The sequence below is a fragment of the Adiantum capillus-veneris genome, chromosome 13, assembly GCF_014529385.1.
Source record: "Adiantum capillus-veneris isolate H3 chromosome 13, ASM1452938v2, whole genome shotgun sequence".
Classification (NCBI taxonomy): Eukaryota; Viridiplantae; Streptophyta; class Polypodiopsida; order Polypodiales; family Pteridaceae; genus Adiantum; species Adiantum capillus-veneris.
Window position 1 is genome coordinate 68,296,909 of NC_140943.1, and position 22,238 is coordinate 68,319,146.

At 49.1% G+C, this 22,238-nt stretch overlaps 1 protein-coding gene across 3 annotated transcripts in view; it reads right to left on the minus strand.

Annotated features, from left to right (window-relative positions):
* LOC147444209 (dynein axonemal assembly factor 10-like) overlaps positions 1–22,238 on the minus strand; it is a 108,484-nt gene that overhangs the window by 16,486 nt on the left and 69,760 nt on the right. For all 3 annotated transcript variants that reach the window (XR_015190033.1, XM_086526909.1, XM_086526908.1), the window contains 5 exons: positions 18,317–18,355; positions 18,159–18,235; positions 17,342–17,419; positions 17,167–17,223; positions 16,935–17,087 (listed from right to left, as the gene is read on the minus strand). Coding sequence is in view for 2 of the 3 variants with exons in the window: in XM_086526909.1 (XP_086383035.1) it covers positions 16,935–17,087; positions 17,167–17,223; positions 17,342–17,419; positions 18,159–18,235; positions 18,317–18,355 (404 nt within the window). In the remaining variant the exon portion in view is untranslated. The remainder of the gene's footprint in view (positions 1–16,934; positions 17,088–17,166; positions 17,224–17,341; positions 17,420–18,158; positions 18,236–18,316; positions 18,356–22,238) is intronic.

Consider the following 22,238-nt stretch of genomic DNA (forward strand, 5'->3'; position numbering starts at 1 on the left):
GGAGGCTCCAGCTTCGCCACAGAGGGACTCGCCAGAAGCCCACTCGCCCGACCCCGTTGAGCCCACCATTCGGCTTGCTCTATCGTCGACAGAGCAAGCAAGCCTAGCCGCTGAGGTAGAGCGTTTGCAGGCAACTTCGGTCATCTGCAAAATTCTCGGCACCGTCCTAGCAGAGGAGAGCTACGAGACCTTCTCCAGGTCCGCCTTCTCGCAGAGGTGGGCAAGATCTTGGATGGCCAGATTCTCGAACAGGGGTACTACCAGATCGAGTTCGAGACCTCCGAGATGGCTTCCAAGGTCATAGCTATGAGTCCACTGGCCATCCGAGCATCACGTGCCCACTTTCGACAGTGGCAACATGGTTTTGACCCGATTTCGGATGTGCTAGTAGAGGAGGCAGACATCCCCATCTCAGTTTGCTTTCCGGGTTTACGGAGGGAGTACCTACCACTTCTTTCCGGGATTGGCTACGCCATCGGGACTATCCTGGAGACATCTCGTACGGCAGCATCAGTAGCTGCCAAGGCGGCTGGAATCCCCTCAGTTCGAGTTTTGGTCAGAGATACCCACACGCTCTCGAAGGTCATCCTTCTGCCTCGGGTCAGTGGGGGTTGGTTTAGACAGAGTGTGGAGTACTCGGGCCTCCCGAACCAGTGCTTCATTTACAGACAGATGGGCCACCTAGCGAAGGCCTATCCACGGAGGAGGCCACGACCGGCACCTCAGCCTCAACCCCAGCCTGCCAAGGCTGGGCCGCAGCCACAGCCAGCGGCACAGCGCAAAGATTCAAAGCCACCCTCTGAGCCTGGGGCTCCAGCGGAAAAGGGGTGGCAGCAGGCCCGTGGCCGTCGACGCCAAGGGCCACGGCGACAGCCTGGCACTCAGAGTGGCCCTCAGGTGCCTACTCAGTAGCAGTGGGTTCCCACGGGGAACCGCTTTGGTCCTCTTGAGCAGGAGGAGCCCCCTATGCCAGCCTCCACCTCCGCTTCACCCTCGCCAGCCGCCCCCCCTCCAGAGTTCCCCGCCTCCTCCTCATCCTCCCCTCCGCCCTCTGCTCCCGTCCACTCCCCACCTCACCCCTCTACCTCTGTCGCCCCTCCCCGCTCCTCTTCCCCCCCCCCCCCCCCCTCCAGCTCCTTCTCCCCCCCCTCTTGCTCCAGTTCCACAATCGACTCAGGAGACTGGTCCCTCGCCGACGGCTAGGAGATCTCTTGGCAGCACCTTTGCCACGAGTCACCTAGCGAGAGAGGGTCAGCCCTTCTTACGGCCCCCTCTGCAGATTCAAACATCCTCCCTTGGAGCTATCCCTCGTGGTCTGACGAGCATTGACATCCGACGCCGCTGGGATTTCTTCGACTACGGGTTCACTCGCTTTCTCGGTGATTCCGCAGCAGACCACGAGGCAGCCTGCTTCAGGGTCCATGCTTTGTTCCTCGCCACTAGGGGGACAGAGGCCTTGGACTCAGCAGTTGGTTTTTCCTTCCCCCTCTGTGGTAGGGCCGAGACAGAGTGGTCCCTCGACTTAGTGGTGGGATGGTTGCATGCACAGGTTCTCGAGTTCTCTCACCACATGGGAGAACTTGGAGTTACAGATTTGTTGCAGACTTTGTGGCCACTGACCAAGTTTGCGGTGACACCCCCAGACTCAGCAAGATGTAGGCACATTGTGGTGTACCTTTTTGCTGATATGCAGTGTTTGCCTTGCTATGTATACATTCATGAGGACTCCTGGACAGAGGAGGTTGCTTTACGCACGGCTCGCTCTGCTTGGGCTTGGGCTAGGCACTCACTGCAGTCTCGCCTATCTAGAGGACGCTCGGATGCGGATTACTCCCCATCCAAGCCAGCCTCGAAGATAGCCCGTCTTGCTGCTGCGACAGCATTTGTTCTCTCTCGCTCCCCATGAGGATCATCTCGTGGAACGTGCAGGGACTAGGTGGGCCCCAGTTTCAGCAACAGCGGGGCCGATTGCGTCAGGAGCTTCAGCGTTTCCTTGTGGGAGGAGAGATTGATCTCCTTATGCTTCAGGAGCACCCTCTGTCTGAGAGCCGCATTCGGCGATGTGGTCCGATTTTGCGTGGACGATATGATACCTTTTGGTCAGCTGCTTTTGGACCTGGAGGCATCCAGGGTGGGGTATGTATGACTATTGCAAACTCATTGCAGCAGGCCATTGTGGGCAGAGGGATTATTGTGCCAGGTAGGGCTCGGTGGATTACTATGCAGGTTCACGGTGGCCTTGTGGGCTTCCTGAACATCTATGCGCCCAATGTGGCGAGTGCTCGTGCAAAGTTTTGGTCACAGATTGTTGAGTCTTTGCCACAGGCTGACCATTGGTGTGTAGGAGGGGACTTCAACATGTTGGAGGACCCTTCTGACAGGATTGGAGGCAGCCATGCTACTGTGCATGGAGTCGAGCTAGCAGCTTGGGAGAGGTTGTGTATGACTTTGAGGGTCTCGGATACATGGCAGCACTCTGGCTTTGTTAGGCCTCCAGCGAGTCTTGCCTTCTCTAGATCGGACCGCAGAGTGGGAGGAGTGAATCTATCGCGGATAGATCGCTTCTACACTAGTGACCACTTCAGTGACTTGGGAGGATCGGTGGGCATCCTGGCAGGGACATCCTTCTCGGACCATGCACCAGTGATCCTCACAGTGGCAGACAGGCAGAGGAGTAGGAGCACAATGCTTCGCATCCCAGAGCGGGTCTTGTTGGACTCAGCACTTAGAGAGAGGGTAGAGGCTCTCTGGACAGAGGGCATGGACAGCCAGGCTCTACCTGCAAACAAAGTGGCCTTAGGCCTAGCTCAGCTTAGCCACTTTTTTCTCCAGGTAGTCTATGGCTTGACGGGCTGTAGCGAGAGAGGAGGAGCAGCGTCTCAAACGAGGCATTGCTTCACTATAGAGGATGCATGAGCAACATCCAGACAGTCCATGGTTGGAGGAGCAGTTATAGCAGGCTCGACAGGAGGTTGCTTGCACAAAGGAGAGGCGTCATGAGTTTGCCTTTCACCGACACGCATCTCAGTGGACTCAGGTGGGTGACAGAGTGACAGGTGCTTTTTTTGAGACAGTGGGACCTCGGCACTCGCATGCCAAGGTCAATCAGTTGAGGAGACCCGATGGGTCAGTTGTTTGTGAGCCCGAGGATATGCGTGCAGTTGCTACTGACTTCTACCGTGAGTTACTGTCGGCTGAGCCCCAGTCAGAGCGGCAGGATGCATGCAGGGAGCAGGTTTGGGCACAGATGCCTTGTCTTGTGACTGAGGAGATGCGCCAAAGGCTAGAGATGCCTCTTCAGCTTGAGGAGCTGCACACGACTCTTAGGGCCCTCCCTCGGGGTAGCTGTCCAAGTGAGGATGGGCTGACTCCCAGCTTCTTCTTGGAGTACTAGGACCTGCTTGGCCCAGATCTTTGTAGTGCCTTTCAGTACATTCTGCACACAGGAGTGATGCCGGATAGCATGAGTGAGGGCCTGATTTACCTCATTCCAAAGGAGGGTGGCTCCTTGGATGAGATTCGACAGTGGCGCCCCATCACCATCCTCAACTCAGCCTACAAAATTCTTGCCAAGGCTCTGAGTTTGAGGATTCAGCCACTTTTGGAGAGCCTTATACATGGGACTCAGACAGGTTTTGTCAAGGAACGCAGTATCCTTGACAACATCTTCACTTTCTGGGAGGCTTCTGCCCTGGCACAGCTTTGTGGGGAGGACCTTGTGATTCTTCTTCTCGATTTTGAGAAGGCATACGACAGAGTTGACTGGGACTTTCTAGAGGGCACTCTACGCAGGATGGGCTTCTCAAATGCTTGGATCAGAGGGGTGTCAGCGTTGTACAGGCAGGCTCACAATCAGGTGCTTTTGGCAGGAGGTAGAGGTGAGCGCTTCATGCTCACACGATCGGTCAGACAGGGTTGTCCTCTTGCCCCCTTTCTCTTTCTGTTCTATGCGGAGGCAATGAGCAGATTTTTGGTGTCACAGCAGGTTGGTCTGAGGGGCTTAGCACTCCCTATTCAGGGAGATGAGCTTCTGGACGTTGAGTTTGCCGACGACTCAGCCTTGTACTTAAAGGGCCAGGAGGCCAATCTACACAGATGTGAGCAGGCTTTGGAGACCTTCTTTTGTGCATCGGACGCACTGATCAACTGGAGAAAGACAGTGGCTTTCTTGGTTGGCAGTGCTCCTGTGCCAGATTGGATGTCAGGAGAGGGTTTCAGGTGGATTCCCCCAGGGACTGCAGTTCGGTACTTGGGTTGTCAGGTTGGTTTGGACTTGTCCCCCGAGCAGCAGATTGCTCCTCTCCTCCTGTCCATCAGGAGAAAGCTGTTACATTGGAGCTCAGCACGACTTTCGTTGGCTGGTAGAGTAGTAGTTGCCAACCAGGTGTTGTTGGCGACTATGTGGTACATCACTTCTTGCTGGATCTTCTCGAGTTCTTGTATCAGCCAGGTAGAGAGGCTGATCAGGAACTTCCTTTGGTCAGGTCGTGACACTTAGATTACCCAAGCCAAGGTGGCTTGGTCGGTCATCACACTTCCTTGTTCTCAGGGAGGGCTTGGGATCATTGATCCAGCACAGCAGAGCAGAGCCCTTCTTGGGAAGTTCGTCGTCAGAGGACTTCTTCCAGGCAAGGAGCCCTGGAAGGAGTTCTTGTTGCAGAGGCTTCGTGCCAGGGTGCCTCAGTCAGGAGGCCCTTGGCAACCTTCGACCAGATGGATCTTTACAGAGTTGCGCCGAGTTGGTTTGAGCAGGAGACTGGAGGACCGCTTCGCTGTGAGTTTGCTTCGATCTTGGGAGCTCTTACAGCGTGGCCTAGAGCAAAGACAGCCGACGTGCACGGAGGAGCGCCTACGGCAGTCCCTCGTCTAGAACCCCATGGTTAGCACTCAACGAGGCCACTTGGTTGGGAGTCGGCCTCATGTTTCTTGGGGTCCCATGGCAGCAGGTCCAGCGCGCTCTCTAGGTGACTGGCTAGAGTTCACAGGTTTGTCAGAGGAGGTGCAGGGTTTCCAGCTACTACAGGGCATGAGAGGGGTGCAGAGCATGTATCAGAGTCAATTCCAGCTGAGTGGCTCACGCCTCTCGAGCCAGTAGCACCCCGGTGGATGGGAACCTTCACCCGACTAGAGGTTCTCATTTCAGTCAGGGCCTACTCAGAGACTGTCCCAACCCTGTTCTTCGAGCTTCAGGGTGGGGGACGATTACAGCGAGTTGCACTAGAGGCCCCCCAGGTAGCAGAGTGCTGTTTTCAGAGGATCCGAGTTGTGGGCATCTGTGGGAGGACTTGCGTCATAGACCCTGACCCAGCAACTCTTGAGACTGGACACTGGAAGCTATGGGCTTGGGAGTGTTGTCCACTGGCACGAGTACAGTGGGATCCTGGTGAGTGGCTATGGAGGGACCCCTTCTCTTCTGCAAACCGCCCAGGAGTCCCCTTCTTTCAATACACTGTTCGGCTTGGACGTCATATACTTGCAGCACACAGAGAGGCCCACCCCGCCGCATCACGTCATTGGCAAGAGGAGGGCCTCACAGTCGAGTTCTTGGCAGCCTTTTGGCAAAGGCTGTGGGACTCCAGACAGCCGAGGCGCGTCACTTTGTTTCAATGGTTGGTTGCACACAGAGCCACAGCAGTAGGGAGTTGGCTTGTGCATAGTGGTCTCTCGGCCGCATGTGCAGCCTGTGACCAATTGGTGGAGAATCAGCGTCATTGTCTTTGGGACTGTCCCTCGGTCCAGCAGGTGTGGCTACGAGTTCTTCGGCTGATGCCTGCTCTCTCCACGGCTCGACAGTACACTTGGGGGGCAACGGCCTGGTCCACACTCACAGGCCCGGCACTTCAGTTTGAGCTATCTTCCACCAGCAGGATGATAGTGATGCAGGGGGGGCGACCTACACTCCAGCCTACTACAGAGCTTACTCCACAGGAGTGGTGCAGTGAGAGAGAGGAGTGTTGGGAGCTCATCAGTGGCCTGACACTTTGGTTCATCTGGCGGGCCCGCTGTTTCCGCATCTTTGAGGCTCGCCCTGTGCCACCAGCAGAGACTGTTCGTGACTTTTGGCTAGAGCTGATGATCCATACTCTCAGAGGACAGCTTGAAGGACTACAGGGTAGCTCCAACCGCATGCGGGAGCGCCGCGAGGCTTTCCTTCGACTCTGGCGTCCTAGGCCTTTCTACACCATAGTCCAGGGGGTGCTCAGATGGAACTACTATCCACCTGTGTGGCTCTTCCCTCCTCCCATCTCTTGATTTAGCCTCATTGTATATATGCTGTTTTTTCATTGGGAGAGTCTCCCCATCATGCTTGTTGTAGCCCTCTCTTGCAGAGGTGGATGTAGCCCTCTGGGCAGTTTTCATTAACTAATAGAAGGATCTTTTTCTCGGAAAAAAAAAAAGTCAGGAGAGCATGGTCCACTGCTACTCCAACAGGCCTAAGACCCACACTGAGATCCTGAATATTAGAAATGAAGCTCGGTGAAGTCATGACATAGTCTACTATACTGGCCCCATGTCTATGTGGAAAGCATGTGAATCCCCCAGACGAAGGAAACATCTCTAGACCATTAAGTATGGCCAGACCATGCGTAGTCGTCATCTCCATGAGGTATCTCCCATACTCTATGTGCTCTCTATCCTGTGAGTGTCTATCAAGTCCCATCTCCGATATATCCATCTCTCTAAGCATCTCCTCCGAGGTATCATAAAAGACTGTTTGGGAGTTGGCCGTCCTGGCATTAAAGTCTCCCAAGAGAACGATATCTCCATCTCTAGAGAACTCCCATATGTCATCATCAAGTATAGAGAAAGGGGATTGCCCTCTAGGTGAGGTATAGACTGATGTGCTAGGGGGAAAGTAACATATAGCAATGTATAAGAATCTGCCGGTCTCAGCTCTCAGTCTCACCCACATGTACCTTGCCTGGTCATCTCTCCGGACAATCTGTAATAGCGGCTGCAACTCCTCCTTGAATAAGACTGCTACCCCTCCTGAACCTCGACTCCCATGCTGGGATCTAGCGTCTGGCCGACAAGCTGTCTCCCATAAATAACCAGTCACATTTGGCATCGACTGTCCAAATTTTTTATGTGTCTCTGAGTAAAAGACAATTTCTCTATCTCTGAAGCTATCCTCAAATGTCTCTAGAGAGAGAAATGAAATGAAATGAAATGTTATATTAACGTCTTCAAAAGGCCAAAGTGACCTATGAGACCAGAAAATTACAAAGTGGCAGATCTGATACAAAGTCAGAGTAACAAGATGACAAAATGACAAAATGAAATACTATGGAATCCTGAACTGCTAGGTGTGAACTAAGCAGCTAAACAGCTAGCCGGGATAGCTAGATCACAGGAGATCCAGCATCGGTCGCTGGCGGATCTCATCAATCTCCTCCATGGTCAGTAGTCTGACCGGGCGTCGTGCATGTCGAGCCAAAGTGATCCGAATCCTCTGATGCAGCCTCCGTCGATGTTGTGTAGTCCTCCTCAGTCGTGGGCGTCTGGATCTCCCCAGCTCAAACACGCTCAAACGCTCGGTCAATCAGTGTGCCTCTGGTGTGAGGCGACCAGCTCTGCTGCGGTGGTAACTCCTCCGGGTGTCCAGTGGCAGCTCTAAAGAAGTTTGTGATCTGTCTCTGAGACTGGCTGGCCTCTCCTCTCATGAGGCTCTCTCTGTGTCTGCGCAGCTCGAGCAAAAACAAACCCAGGCATCCCTGATCCTCGTATCGCATGACTCTAGAGAATGGTCCAAAGCCCTCTCTGAACAAGCAATGGAAGCGGCCTCGTATCTCGTAGTAGACGGGGCAGTGGCATGTGTAGTGCAACTCTGTCTCAGGCTCGATGTCACACAGGGGGCATGTCCTAGCCTCTGCTGGTACTCCGTTGTATCTCCCAGTCTCAATCCGCAGTTGGTGTAACGATGTGCGTATCTAGCCAATAGCACATCGTATCCCATGAGACAAGTGGGTGTCCATGTATCTGGGCCTCGTCACAAAACCATCCTCCGTAAGCTGGAGGAGATGCTCTCTGTAAAAAGCCATCTTCGTGCCAAGCTCCTGTGCCGGTTGTATCCATGTCCTCTTCGTGTCTAGCTGAGTCAAGTCCTGGCGAATGAGCCTGGTGATCTCTGACTGTGTAAGAGTCAGAGACAGCGCATCTAGTGAGTACTGGAAGGGAGGCAATCTGTCTATGCTGAACCCATGCCCCTGAAACAATGATGCCATCTCCCCATACCAGCATGCTGTATCTCCCTACATGGCTAACTGTCGAGAGGACTCAAGTGCAAGGCGTGCATATCTGTCTCTAGGAAGTTCCCACATGCGGTGTATGAAGGAGACAGATCTGGTGAGCGCCTCAACCACTAGTGGCGGGGCAGCTAGCTCTGCTCGTACAATAGTACGTGGTACCGAGGCTTTGGCTCTAATGAGCCGCGAGATCATAGAGATCAGAGGCTTCTCCATGTTCCCCATCCATCAGTGCGGCCTGTCCTCCCGTGATGATCCAGTGAAGGTCCCCAAATCTCAGCTCCATAAAGCAATGCAGAAGCCACCAAAGTGTCAAAGAGCCAAAGCTTCGTCCGAGGCTCCTGAAACTGAACCTGTGAACACATCCTTTCCAATCTACCCAATGCTGCATGGGCTCTGGTCAATCTAGTCTCTGCTGCCCTCCTCAATGAAAATGCTGGCCCACTAAAAACCACTCCAAGGTAAGTGTAAGCATCTGTATACTTCTCCTGGCCGTATGTGAATGTTGGCGCTAACCTCCTGATCCACAGTGGGGTGGTATTAAATACCATGACCTTGGTTTTACCAAGGTTGACGGACAAACCACTTTCCTGGGCAAACCGATGCAGAGCATCCAAGTGACGTTGCATCCCCTCCGGAGAGTCGGAGATCAACACAATATCATCAGCATATAACAATAGTGGAATCCATGTCCCTGCCAGCTGTGCACCTCTATCACCATCTCTCTCAATGTAGTCAAAAACCTCATCCACATACATACCAAATAGAGTAGGAGAGAGCGGGCAGCCCTGCTTCATCCCAATAGTGGAGTAAACCGGTGTGGATAGACCCTCTGGAGTGCGTACATGCCCTACTACTGACCTGTATAATGCCATGACCCCCCAAATGAGCTCTGTGGGTACTCCCATCTGCTGTAATCTGAGCATCAATCTAGCTCTGGGCACTGTGTCAAATGCTTTGCGGAAATCCACAAAGCTACAATAGATCCGTCTCCCACGCGATCTGCCCTCCTCAATGATGGCTCTGAGTGTCAAGATATGGTCAAGCATAGAGAAACCCCTCCTGAAACCTGCCTGCCCTGCCGCGCATATCCCCTCCCTCTCTGCCCATCTACTCAGCTGCTGCTCAAGAATAGATGCGTACAACCGTGCCAATGTGTGTCCAATCATGATAGTGCGATAATTCCCAGGCTCCATAGGGTCTCCCGACTTGAAGATAGGTACAATAGTAGATAGGCTCCAAGCATCAGGCAAGCCCTCACACATGGCACGGTTAAACATAACTGCTAGAAGCTTTGCTAGTAAATCTCTGGCATGCGTGAAATGCTCAGCCACTAAGCCATCATGATCATATGCTCTCCCAATCCTCATCCTGTCAATGGCCTTCCTCACCATCTCAGCACTGAAAAAAGCATATGTGTGTGGGCATGGATCGGGGGGGTCGGGAAGGGAGGGCTGCTCAGGAACTGTGTACAGAGATGATGCATACTCGCCCCAGGCCTCTGTAGAAGTGATGGCAAGGGGGGGGGGGGGGGGGGGGGGGGGGGGGAGTGCTCATGAAAGAGCCGCCATGCCTCACGTGAGTCCTGACTCAAGAATAGCTGGTATAGATCTTGCTCTAGGCGAGCCAAAAATGTCCTCTTCTTCCATCGCACTAGGCGTCGGAAATCTGTGACTGTCTATGAGTGATGTCCCCTAAAAGCACCTCCCTCTGAAGTCTAGCTCTAGTGTCCCGGCATTCCTCATCATACCAACTTTTCTGGGGCATGCTCCCCGAACGGCGTCTCTGCTCAGGCTGGGTATGTGGGTATGCCTCTGCTGCTGCATCATGTAGTGTCTATGTCAGTATAGTAGTAAGCTCCTCCAGAGGTCGCCCTGGCTCCTCTGTGCACAGGCGTCTATAGATCCCATCTATGTATACAGAGTCCGTCTCCCGTGTGAAGGTGTAGCGAGTAGGGATTGCTGCCCGTAGCCTGTGTGCTACACTAAACTGAAAAAGATGGTCAACGACACAAGAGCATGGTCCACTGCCACACCAACAGGTCTGGGTCCAACCGTGAGATCTTGGATACTAGAGATGAGGCTCGGCTGTGCCATGACATAATCCACGGTGCTGGCTCCATGTCTGTGTGGAAAGCATGTAAAACCCCCCGCAGCGGGAAATCTCTGTAGGCCATTCAAGATGGCCAATCCATGTGCAGTCCCCATGTCTATCAAGTATCCTCCATACTCAGTGTGTTCTCCATCCTGTGATAATCTGGATAGGCCCGTCTCTGCAACATCCAACTCTCTCAGCATCTCCTCTGAAGTATCATAAAATACTGTCTAATGATGGGCAGTCCTAGCATTGAAATCCCCTAGAATGATGGTGTCACCATCTCTAGAGAACTCCCAAATGTCATCATCCAAAATAGAGAAGGGGGACTGTCCTCTGGGTGGTGCATAAACTGACGTACTCGGGGGAAAGTAGCAAATAGCAATGTAGAGATATCTACCTGTCTCTGCTCTCAATCTCACCCACATGTACCTAGCTTGCTCATCCCTGCGGGCTATATGTATCAATGGCTGCAACTCCTCCCTGAATAACACTGCCACTCCTCCTGAGCCCCGCCCTCTATGCGCTGATCGTGTCTCCTGTCTACAAGCTGTCTCCCATCTATATCCACTAATGTGAGGCATAGATTGCCCCGGGGCCTGATGTGTCTCAGAGTAGAAGACAATGTCTCTTCCCGTAAAACTATCCTCAAAAGCACCCACATCAAGACGCATAGATCCATTACAATTCCAAGTGGCAACTTTGAGTGTGGTCCCATAGGTCTCGCACCGTCATGTGGAGCGCCGCTCTACAATCACCACCCGGCCATCTCTGTAGAAGGCCGCCTTTCCCTTCTCCCTTGCCGCTTGAATCTCTGGCATTACCTCTCTCATATGCGCAAGCTGTGTGAGAGTGAGGTCATCTCCAAGGAATATGCTCGTTTTCTTTAGTGTAGGGCACTTCTTCAAGAAGTCCTTCTTTGCCTCCATGGATGGGAAACGGATAATTAAAGCTCTCCCTTTTGAAGTCTCCCCATTGCCTTGTGTCTTCTTCCCTACCCTCCATGCCTTTGTATGAGTAGCCTCACTACCCATCATGCGGAGAAGTTCTTCGACTTCCCCTGCCACATCATCTCGGTCTTTTAGACCGGTTACTCTTACATGCAAGGCTCTAGTTTTCCTTCGCTGCTCTTCTTCTAGAGTCATGTTGATGATTGTAGGAGTGGGAACGGATGTGGTTTCTTTCCCTTTTCCTTTCTTAGCGACTTCTATCCATTTCTCGGCCTCATGCGCCTTCTTCTGCGTCTTCGTGATCACATCCATCCACGAAGACGTCTTTACCACCTTTTGCTTCTCCTCCTCCGTGATCATCCGTACCTGCTCCATAATGACCTTGATCTCCTCTATCACCGAGGGCTGGAATTCCCCTTCTTCCAGTCCACTGCTTACTCTATCCGCAAGCTCTCGCTTGAGGGCTGTGACCTCTTCTCTAAGTGCTTGTGAATCCAGCTTAAGTGCTTGTAGCTCTGCGTGCAAGTCCTCTTTCTCCTTCTTCCATTGCGCGCCTTCGTTGAGGAACATTTGAAGAAGGTTGGCCTTCTCTTTCCACCATCCCTCCGTCTCTGCTTTCCATTCTTTCATCTCCCTTTCTATTTGTGTTATCCGCTTGTTTGTAAGCACAAAGGTTGCCTTCGTATGGGGCTTACATACTGGCGAAACAATCATGGCCTCCACTGGCGAAGCGCTCATGGCCTCCATTAGCGATGCAGGTATAGCTCGACGCCCTGGCTCGGCTAAGTCCAGGCGTAGAAGTAATAACCACAACCCGAATGCAGGTATATGCACTATCACAACCCACTGTGGGACACTCAATCTGCTCTGCCAAATATCCAGAGGCTCAGCCCCATTTTGGTTTATTCAAGATACTTGCACCATGTGAATATATTTGTTGTCCTCAATTATGCATACATAATATAGCTGAAAATCTGTATGCTGAGAGAGAAGCAATTCTGGAAATTCTATGCCTGCTGAAAATCTGATAGGTCTGAAGATCTGTAACCTGATCCTCCTGTTTGGTTTTGGCTGACAGTCTGTACGTTCCTGCTGTTTTTTTTTTTTTTTGTGGTGCTGTTTCTTTTAATAAAGTGCAATGTGCAACACTATGTAGTAATGATGCAATGCAGGTGTGTGTGTGTGATGACATACTGTATGAATATTGTGTAGTGAAAGTGTTTTGTGCTGCTGCTGTGTGAAAGACTATGGTTGGGTGTGATGGGGGTAAAATGTGCAGGTGACGGGAGCAATGGGCAGCAGCAAGAATGGTGAGAGAGAGAGAGTCGTGCTCTGTGGTTCCTGTTTGTACATTGTTGTAGAAGCATGGTTGGGTGCATAAATGTTCAAGAAGCCCACAAGGTTACCTTGAATCTGCATGGTGACCCAATGGGCCCTACCTGGCACAATAATACCTCTATCCACAATGGCCTTCAGCCATGAATACGCAATAGTCATACATACCCCTCCCTGAATGCCTCAAGGCCCAAGGCAGCTGACCAAAATTTCTCATACCAGCCACGCAAGATCTGTCCATAACGCCGAATAAGGCTCTCACAAAGGTGATGACCCTGAAGCATAAGAATACCTATCGCACCACCCACAAGGCATCTTTGAATCTCTTGTCTAAGTCGACCCCTCTGGCGTAAAAAGTGGGGTCCACCAAGCCCTTGCACATTCCATGAGACAATACTCATGGCATCGATGAGAGAAACCAATGTTGCCGCAACAGCCAACCTTGCAATCTTTGAGGCCAGCTTGGATGGGGAGTAATCTGCATGCAAGAAACACCGAGATAGGCGTGCCTAAAGTGTCTGTCCAACCCATGCCCAAGATGAGCGTGCAGTCCGTAGAGCTACATCCTCTGTCCAGGTATTCTTATGTACATATACATAGCAAGGCCCACTCTGGGTGTGTGTAAAAAAGCATACCACAATGTGTCTACAACCTATTGCATCAAGCGGTGTCACAAAGAACTTGGCCAACGGCCAAAGGGTTTGTATCAAGTCTATCACTCCCAAGTCTCCCGTGTGGTGAGAGAAGTCCCATCGTCGGGAATGTCAAAGTTGGTCAGCCCATGAGGTAGTGACGCAAAAGGAGAAGCCTGTACCCAAATTAGCGTCCTCAAGAGCCAGTCAGGAGGGAAAACCAGTGCTTTTGCCATGAGCCAGTCAATTGTCAAGAAATCTCTAAGCTACTTAGGAGTATCATACCCCCTGAGTCGGTGGTGGGGTATCAGACGGGCCAGGAGACGAAGCTGAGGAGCTAGTGGGGGAGATGAGAGGGGCGGGAGGGGAGGATGGAGGAGAGGGAGGTGGAGGCGGAGCGGTGGAGTTGGCAGGTCGAGGGGAGGAGTTGACAGCAACAAGGCTGAGATGGCAAGAGACTCCTTAGGCACATTGTGTTGTAGAGGGTCAAACCGGTTCCCCATAGGAACCCAATGTTGTTGGCATGTCGTAGGTCGGCTAACAGGGGGGCCTATAGGGCGAGCCTGTCCCTAACGGCGACAGCCATGTACCTGCTATCAGCCATTAGTTGACTGGCCACCTGTCTCTAAAGAGGTGCTAGCCTGTGTACACTGGTTCTCTATCTGCTATGCTTGGCCAGCCTTGGGAGACTGAGTCTATGGCGCATTGCGAGGACAAGCCTTCGCAAGATGGCCCATCTGCCTACATAAGAAGTACTCGTAATCTCTGGCGGAACCATCCACCACTCACCCTAGGTAAAAGGACTACCTTCAAGAGAGAGTGGGTGTCCCGAACCAAAACGCGTATTGTAGGTATACCTGCTGCCTTGGCAGCGACTGAAGATGCCATGCACGGGATCTCCAAGATTGTCCCAATCTCAGAACCAATCCTCCATAAAAGCCGGAGGTACTTTATTCTCACGCCGGGGAAGCAGAAACTCAGTCGAAACCATGGCACCACTGTCACAAATGAGCCCTGATTTCTTAGATAGCCAGTGGGCTCATCTACGTAAGGAACTATATGTCGATGATCTTTCCCACCTCTGAGAGAAGGCGGGCTTGGAGGAGATCATGCACCTCACCTCTGCTGGTCAGCTGCCGATAATCTTGCAGATGATAGAGGTGGCTTGGAGGTGCTCTACCTCTGCTCAAGCTTCACTTGCTTTGTCGGCGATAGAGCAAGTCGGATGGTGGGCTCTACAAGGTCGAGCAAGGGGGCTTCATTCGAGTCCCTCTGGGTCAGAGCAGGAGCGTCCATCTGGGTCTACTGCTGTGGGGGAAATAAAGGACGAGTCGAGGGCAAAACGAGGCAAGTCGAAGATAAATCAGCCCAAATGGGCAGGGGGAAGAGAGGCAGCACGTGTGGGGGTGGAGTGGGGTGGGGTGGGGGTGGGGGGGCCCAACGCGAGGGGGGATGTAGGAGATGGGGCGTACAGCAACAATGAGTTCGACCTGTTCCCGTTATATTATCTGCATTTTCTTCACATTATTGAGATAGAGCCAGGTAGATACACTTCAGTACCCCCAGAGCAAGGGGGGGGGGGGGGGGGGGGGGGGGGGGGGGGGGGGGGGGGGAGGCAATGCAAGGGGGGAGGTAGGAGATGGGGCGTACAGGAGCAACGAGCTCGATCTGTTCCCGTTATATTATCTGCATTTTCTTCACATTATTGAGATAGAGCCAGGTAGATACACTCCAGTACCCCCAGAGCAATGGATATGCTAACTATGCGACTTAGAGCCAGAGCCTGAGGAGGATTACATATGTCATTGCCCAGTATATTATGAGATACGGGGACGATTTCATTCTCTTCAGAGAGGGATTCGGGTCTCCACCCAGAGTGATGGATTCAATTGCTCAGAGATGCATGGGGCTATTCTTGCCAGAGCTACGAAGGCACAAACATGCAGATTTCAACGCCCTCATACCTCTAGGCTCTCGCAGATCACGTCACTGTAGCCCAGCTACAGTGTTCGTGTTCAAGTTGGTGGACCAGGTGGGGCTAGTCCTAGTCATGAACGTGCACTTTACAGGTGGGCTAGTCCTAGTCTTGGACTTGTCCTGGACGGTACTTTACAGCTAGCACTTGGCGGGGAGACGGTTGTGTAGTAGTCAGACCACCTCCCGCTTAGAAGGTTCTCCACCAGTATTCTACTCAGCTTATCCCTTCCTTGCATAATTTTCTTCTGTATGTATATTCTGTCTCTTTATGTATGTATTATGCTAGTCATCAGTTGACATGTCCGTATGACTCTACCTGTCTATGATTTCATGAGTCTTGAGTCACAGTCACAGTCAGAGTCACACATGCACATTCCATGCACGGATTGAGCCTCTACACCCCCACTGTACTCTGTCAGTCCTTGTCTGGAGCTGAGAGTGATGCCAGCCAAGTCCTTGTAGTTGCTACATTGTTGAGAAGTGGAGCTCAGATGAGTTTGGATCTTGTTCTACTGTGTCAATCTTGTGCTCTATTAGTTGTGCTAGTGGTGCTCTGTTTATTGCTGGTCCAGTTCACTGAGAGAGACTTCATGCACATTGCACTGAGAGGCACCCACAGTCACTGAGAGCACACAAAACATGTTACACTTTTCCTTCTGCAATCACCGATATATTTACTGTCGCCCAGTACAGGCCATTATTAACATTCATAGAGCAGCTCCTACAATGTTCTTTGAAGCAAAGAAGATTAGTGCCATGAGGCAGCGGCCCATAAGAGAGTTCATGCGATGATACTTTTAGTGGCAGCCCACAGAGGAGATCAGGCTTTGAGAGAAGCAACCAGCTATTTCTACTGATTCACTTCTTTGTTCACACTCACTCAACATTTGGATCATATAAGGCTGATGTAAGCTCCTGGTTCTTATAGGTCTTTAGACCTTTTGCATACATAGAATAAACATTTCATTTTGTTTCCTTCTTTCAAAAAGAAGCTGGTAGCATTTTATAGCCATCCCAGGTCTTTCGCGAGGTGATTTTTAGCAACAAACGATTTTAAGTTCCTCTAATAGAATCAAGTGTATTGCAGCATTTCAAATGCCAGATGCAACTATCACCAATGGCTGAGATGACACTTCCCCAGTCTACACAACTAGCCCTCAAGGTAGTGCTAGCACCTTTGTTGATTACGCGGCTTCCCACAAAGCAAGTCTTAAAAATTGAAGAGCATCTGTGCATAATTAAGAACTCTCAAAGCTCCTATACGACAAAATATGCATTCTTTAGAGAAATCAATCAGGCAAAGGTCCAGGACTACTACTAACAAAGGAAGAAGTGTTGATCTAGGACAACCGGAGATCCTTGGGATAAAATATAAAACTTCCCTTTATCGTAGAAGGATTCAGTTCCTCATGACTACAAGAAAATGTACTTCCTTGACACACTTTGTTTGTGAATCTCCTCAGCAATGCTAAGTGCTTCATCCAGTATCTGTAAGTATCTAGTCATGCTTCTGAAGTTGGCTCTCTGTGAAAGACTTAAAACTACTCAAGAAGACAGGTAAACTTTTTTGAAGGTCAAGCACCATTTCACACACAAACAAGACTGGAAATTTGTAGTAAAATTAAAAATCGTTTGCTTTGAAAAGTATAATCATCACAATTTCTCAAGTAATTCAAAAGCCTTAATGGATAGATAAATACCCCATAAGCCTTTCCCTCCATGTCTTTCAAAGACCGTTGTTCAGGATAATTATATTTATATAGTGAAAGTGACCCATCTCCTCCAAGTACTGTAAAAATTTCTCGATTTTGTGGGAGGTGTTTCACTCCCCAGATTGTCGATCCATGGGACATCTAATAAAGTAGAAAGCGATCTCCTTACTACAAGTTTGTGAAGGATCGCAAAGCAAACTCAAATGCAAGAGCACAGTACCTTCTCAGTGAGACAAGCAAAACCCTTTTCAGGATGCTGTGTTCTAAGGTCAAAAACCTGCAGCCATTTATCATACGAATTGTTGTTTCTGTAGAAGATCACTGTGATTTAAGTGGCTTCAAGCCTTCACAAGCCATATCCATCTGACAACAAAAGAAAAAATAGTAGCATTTACATGAAACTTTGATTCCAAGGTAGTAGCGACACATTTGTTCATCTTTATATCCTTCCGGTCAAATTGAATCCCACAAACCTAGTCAAAACAACAACAGTGTACATCATTCTGATCAACCTTAAAAATTATCCATGTCTTCCCTAGTAGCCACAAATGTGCAAGTCCATGCTCTGCTGCCTACTTTATCATCTGGTCGCATATGGTCCCCGCAAAGATCATAGCAGTCCAGTTTGTGCAAGCTCAACAAGGTAGAAAAACCTTTCAATTATTACCACACGACACATATATACACCGGCACAAAAGGGGAGAAAAGAAGGCAAGCTCAGAAATAGACAGATGAATGCTTCCAAATACTTTGTCTTTCCCCTACCAAGCCTGGCTTCCATGAAACAGGCTTGCTGCATAAAAATACGTACACAATAATGCACTTGGTATGACCCAGAACTTGGGACGGAACCTCCAATGAAAGAATTATGGATATATATGCATATGCTTACTCTCCTGTTTTATCTCTTACTAATAGGCCACAGCCAGAAAGCCATTATCTCTCTCTACACTTATTAACAGTATCCAGCCTCAATGATGTAATGGCACACACACATACACACAGAAAATCCCAAGACCGATCCTACTTGAATCTCGAAAGGGCCATAAAACAGGAGACATCTCCATCATCAATATCACCAAAGTGGTATGAAATTTTCTCACAAGATACTCAAAAGCTCTGAAAAGACATCTTAATAAGCAGAGTTTAGCTGGTAATATATTCGATCACCAGTGACTCCAAAAACCACCTCTTAACTTTCAGTTTTCTTACCCCATTATCTGTGCTTGTTTCCCATCTGACGTTGCATGTCCTCAAATCAAAAAGCTTGATGTCACCATTATCATAGCCTGTATAGAAAATTCATGCAAAATGTGATAAATGTGTAAAACTTAATTGAAGAGTTAATAACTGCCCTTTACTATACGCACCAGCCAAAACACATCGCTCCTCATCATTGTAAGAATTTCCTGTCGCAAATTTCAATACAATATGTTGTTTTAGAGAGATTTCAAAGGGTAGACAGGCCCCACATAGGAGCAACTCCAAGAATATCACATATTTAAAAGCACAGTAGCATCTGTAAGGGCTCGTTCCTGATAAGAGAACTTTCGGCACACCAAACTCAAAATATGATGACAAGTCTGTAGTTAGTCGTTGTAAACTGGGTTTATCTCAGTAACTGTTCGATAGTGTTATGTTAGCCTGCTATTTCTGAAAATGCTCGCTGCTGGGGCTTTGATGTTCACACCTCTCACATGGCCTTTTACCTCCTTTCTGGAAGCCATCGCTTTAAAGTCCACCTTCTTGGATTTCTTTCTAGATACCAAGTGTAGCAGCCATTGTGTCAGCCACCTTCTCTGATTTCTTCTAGATACTAAGCGTAGAAGCCTTTCTGAGGCAAAGGCTAGCCAAGAATGAGACCATATTTGCACTTTGATCCTCAATCCAATAAAGCTATGCACCTGATACTAGCTCCTTTTTTACATTCCAGCACAATTCCTATCCTTATTGGTGGCAGAGGTCTGCTGCTTGCTTTGTTTTCCTTGGGAGGTGGTCCCACAAAATTTCCTTGACTAGAAGACCTATCCTTAGGGTCAAGTATCCCAGGTGACGATGCAAGATTCTGGAGTTTGGTGGCCAAGGTCAACTTTCACTAAAGGTATCTCCTTCAGTTTATGATCTAGACGGCGGCGATGCAAGATTCTTTTGATTTTGGTGGCCAAGGTCAACTTTCACTAAAGGTATCTCCTTCACTTTATGTCCTGGCCCATCAGAGTGCTCCGCTATCGAGTCTTTACCTAGGACTAGCTCTTCTTGCAAGTTTCTCAGAGCCATTATGTAGTTGGTCATCTTCTAACAAGACTTTGGTAAATCCAAGGCACTTTGGAAAAGTGTTCTTAGAAGTAACTACCTTCACCATGTGTAGATATTAGGACTTTCTAACATGAGCCAAGTACCAAACAACATGATATTGAAGACGAAGCCATCAGTCTAGCGATGTTAAGCACCGTACCTTGACTTTATTTTCATTTTGAACTTCCATATGTATGTGTTATTGGGCGGTAGCATATGAGGCTCCCCCCTTCCTAGAACGTTCTCTAATTGAAGTATTTCCCTGTGCCCTTTGGATATGTACTCTTTGTTGATTGTTAATGATTGTATCCATAAGCAAATGTGAAGTGGTGCTCTGGGTGCGCTAGATTTGACAAATCACATGCATTTTGCAGGTACTATTACTGCACGAGATGATTGGCTTTGCTCAGCAAGTGATGGCAATAGCAAAAAATGCCCTCAAGCGGACTAGAAATACTTGATTTTGCAGCATATGGTCCTTGAGGTGCTGCTGAACTTTTACTCAATGGTTGTACAGCCATCTTCACGATTCCATTATAGGGTGCTGTCAACTGATGATTGATCAGGCCTTCATCTCTTGATACCTCCAGGCTCCAGTAACTGTTGATTCTCGTCCATTTAGAAATGATAGATGGCTCCATTTTGGCCAACATAGTGGTCCTTTTGGTAAGCTGCTGGTACTTCTTCCAAGCTTGGGGATCCATTGTCAATTGTGAGCAACTCTCGTCCCAGTGGATTCTCATAGATGGCAACTCCGGGTTCTTCTTGTTTGACAACTTGTACTTAAAATCTGAGAGCTAGGTATGCACTCCTCGACCAAAATATAGACTGCCAATTTTCTCATTGAATTCACAGACTGCTGCCTTATTGTCTACTTTGTAGAATGAGTTATAGCAGATTCTCCTTGAATTTGCACACCTTGCAAGTAATTGCTGGTGTAATCGGCAGGCACCACGTGCCAACTGAAACGAACGACTGGAACAGACTTTTAGCACTTCAAAACAACTAAACACAGAAATGAAATGTTATATTAAACGTTTTCAAAAGGCCAAAATGACCTATGAGACCAAACTAATACAATCTTGGTGAATCTAATACAATGTCTCGGTACAAAATAGAAATGAAGTAAAGTGAAAAACTAAAATCATCATCATCATCTTAGAGAAGAAAAAGAAGAAGAGCATTTTAACGTCGTAGGAAACTATCCCAAGAGACCTTAAAGATCTTTCCGACGAGGAGAGTTGAACTCAAGACCTGTTATTCAAGAGGGAAATGGCATAACCAATCTACCACACTTGGGTGATAGAAAGGTTATACCATTTTCCTCTTTTTATTAGCACACACTTTTGTTTTTGTAAATCTTGATTGATAGAATTTACACGTGGGAAATCTCGAAAGCGAGAAAAACCCACAGAAAGAAAGGGATACAAAAAGCAAAGCACTATGAGGCTCCGAAGGCTAGAAACAGTCAAAGTAAATCCTATAGGCATCAAGAGTGATGTCTCCAGCATCATGAGCAAAATGTAGCGCTTGACCAAGAAATAATTTGAAATAGGGAAAGGGGTCAACATAAGTGCCTTGGAACATGAACCTTAGATCTGGTCGTATACTAGGAAACCAAGGCATATTTGGAGAAACCTCCAGTAGAGTATCCACTGAAGAGAGTGTGAATCAAGGCAATCCCTTGCACACTATCCTTGCAGAAGTCTCAGACACTTTTTCAGATTCAACATTTGAAATGTCTTCCTATTCGACTCACTCAGAAACCGGAACGACAGTGTGCTACAAGCATATACTCTCATTTTATAAAACTAATCGCCATGGAGCTCAGGTTTACCTGGACCCCAACGAAGAGTATTCTATTCGCATTGATGACCATGGTATTGAGTTCGAAGAGGAGATCGGGACAAACAAACAAGGAAAAATGTACATGGATAAAAACAAAACTCAGTATTTACAAGTTGAAAACCCTGACGTGATAGACAAATGGGGGTTATAAGTAAACACTTCCTATTGTGCCAGATGGCCCACAAAATCCAAATCTGACCCAAGTGAAGAACACCGCAAACTGAGATAGCGGTGACTAAAGCACCCCAAAAAGCCAAAAGCATCTGTGAAAAGCGCCGGAAGGAAAACACAGCCGAAGAGCAGGTGACACTTGCCGAATAAAGGCTCTAGAGTGGCGACAACACCACAATAAGTGTGGCATGGTCTCCTCAACTTCAAGGCATCTTAGGCAGCGCGAAGGCGCAATATGCCGTACATGTAATACATTGCCAACAGGTAGAGCTCTCAACAAGCAGCGCCACAAGAAAACACGTTCCTTCAAAGGTAGATGACTCTGCCAAATGCAAGACAATGTGTGTTGCCACCACAAGGATGACTCGGAAAGCAACCACAACTCATTACCAAGATACACAATCCATACATCTAATTGCACGATGGCATAGACATTGCCAGTTGAAATGCAGTCCAATATGGTAGTAGCCAGATTCCGATCAGAGAAGCGGGAGTCCACATCTAAAGGCGGAATGGGTGAGTGATCAGCAAGCATCCTTTGAATTTCCCGCCCAAGAGGGGAATGGTGACGACCCAACCGAAAGCGGGACACCGCATCAGCAAATGAAAGAACATAACCCAAGTCATCAACTACCTGATGTACCTAACAAATTCCTTTTTGGGAAAGAAAATACGCTTGGCGAGGAGACCATTGAACCAAAGTCAATGAACCAAAGTCAAAGCAAAGGCCCTGCTCCAATGTATTCTACACAAAATGACGAAATTGTCTGCGCAGACCTGGTTGTAGTGAAACGGAGGCCGAAATGAGCCCGAATTAGAAATTTGAGCAGACCAAGCTCTACGAGCTTACCCAAAATATTTGTCGACCTGCGAACGCTCACCAAAGCTCACAAAAATCGGAGAAAGTGAGCAGGCATGTGTTGGAGCTGTAGGCGACTAAGCCAGGGAGGACGCAACATGCTCTGATACCAATTGTTG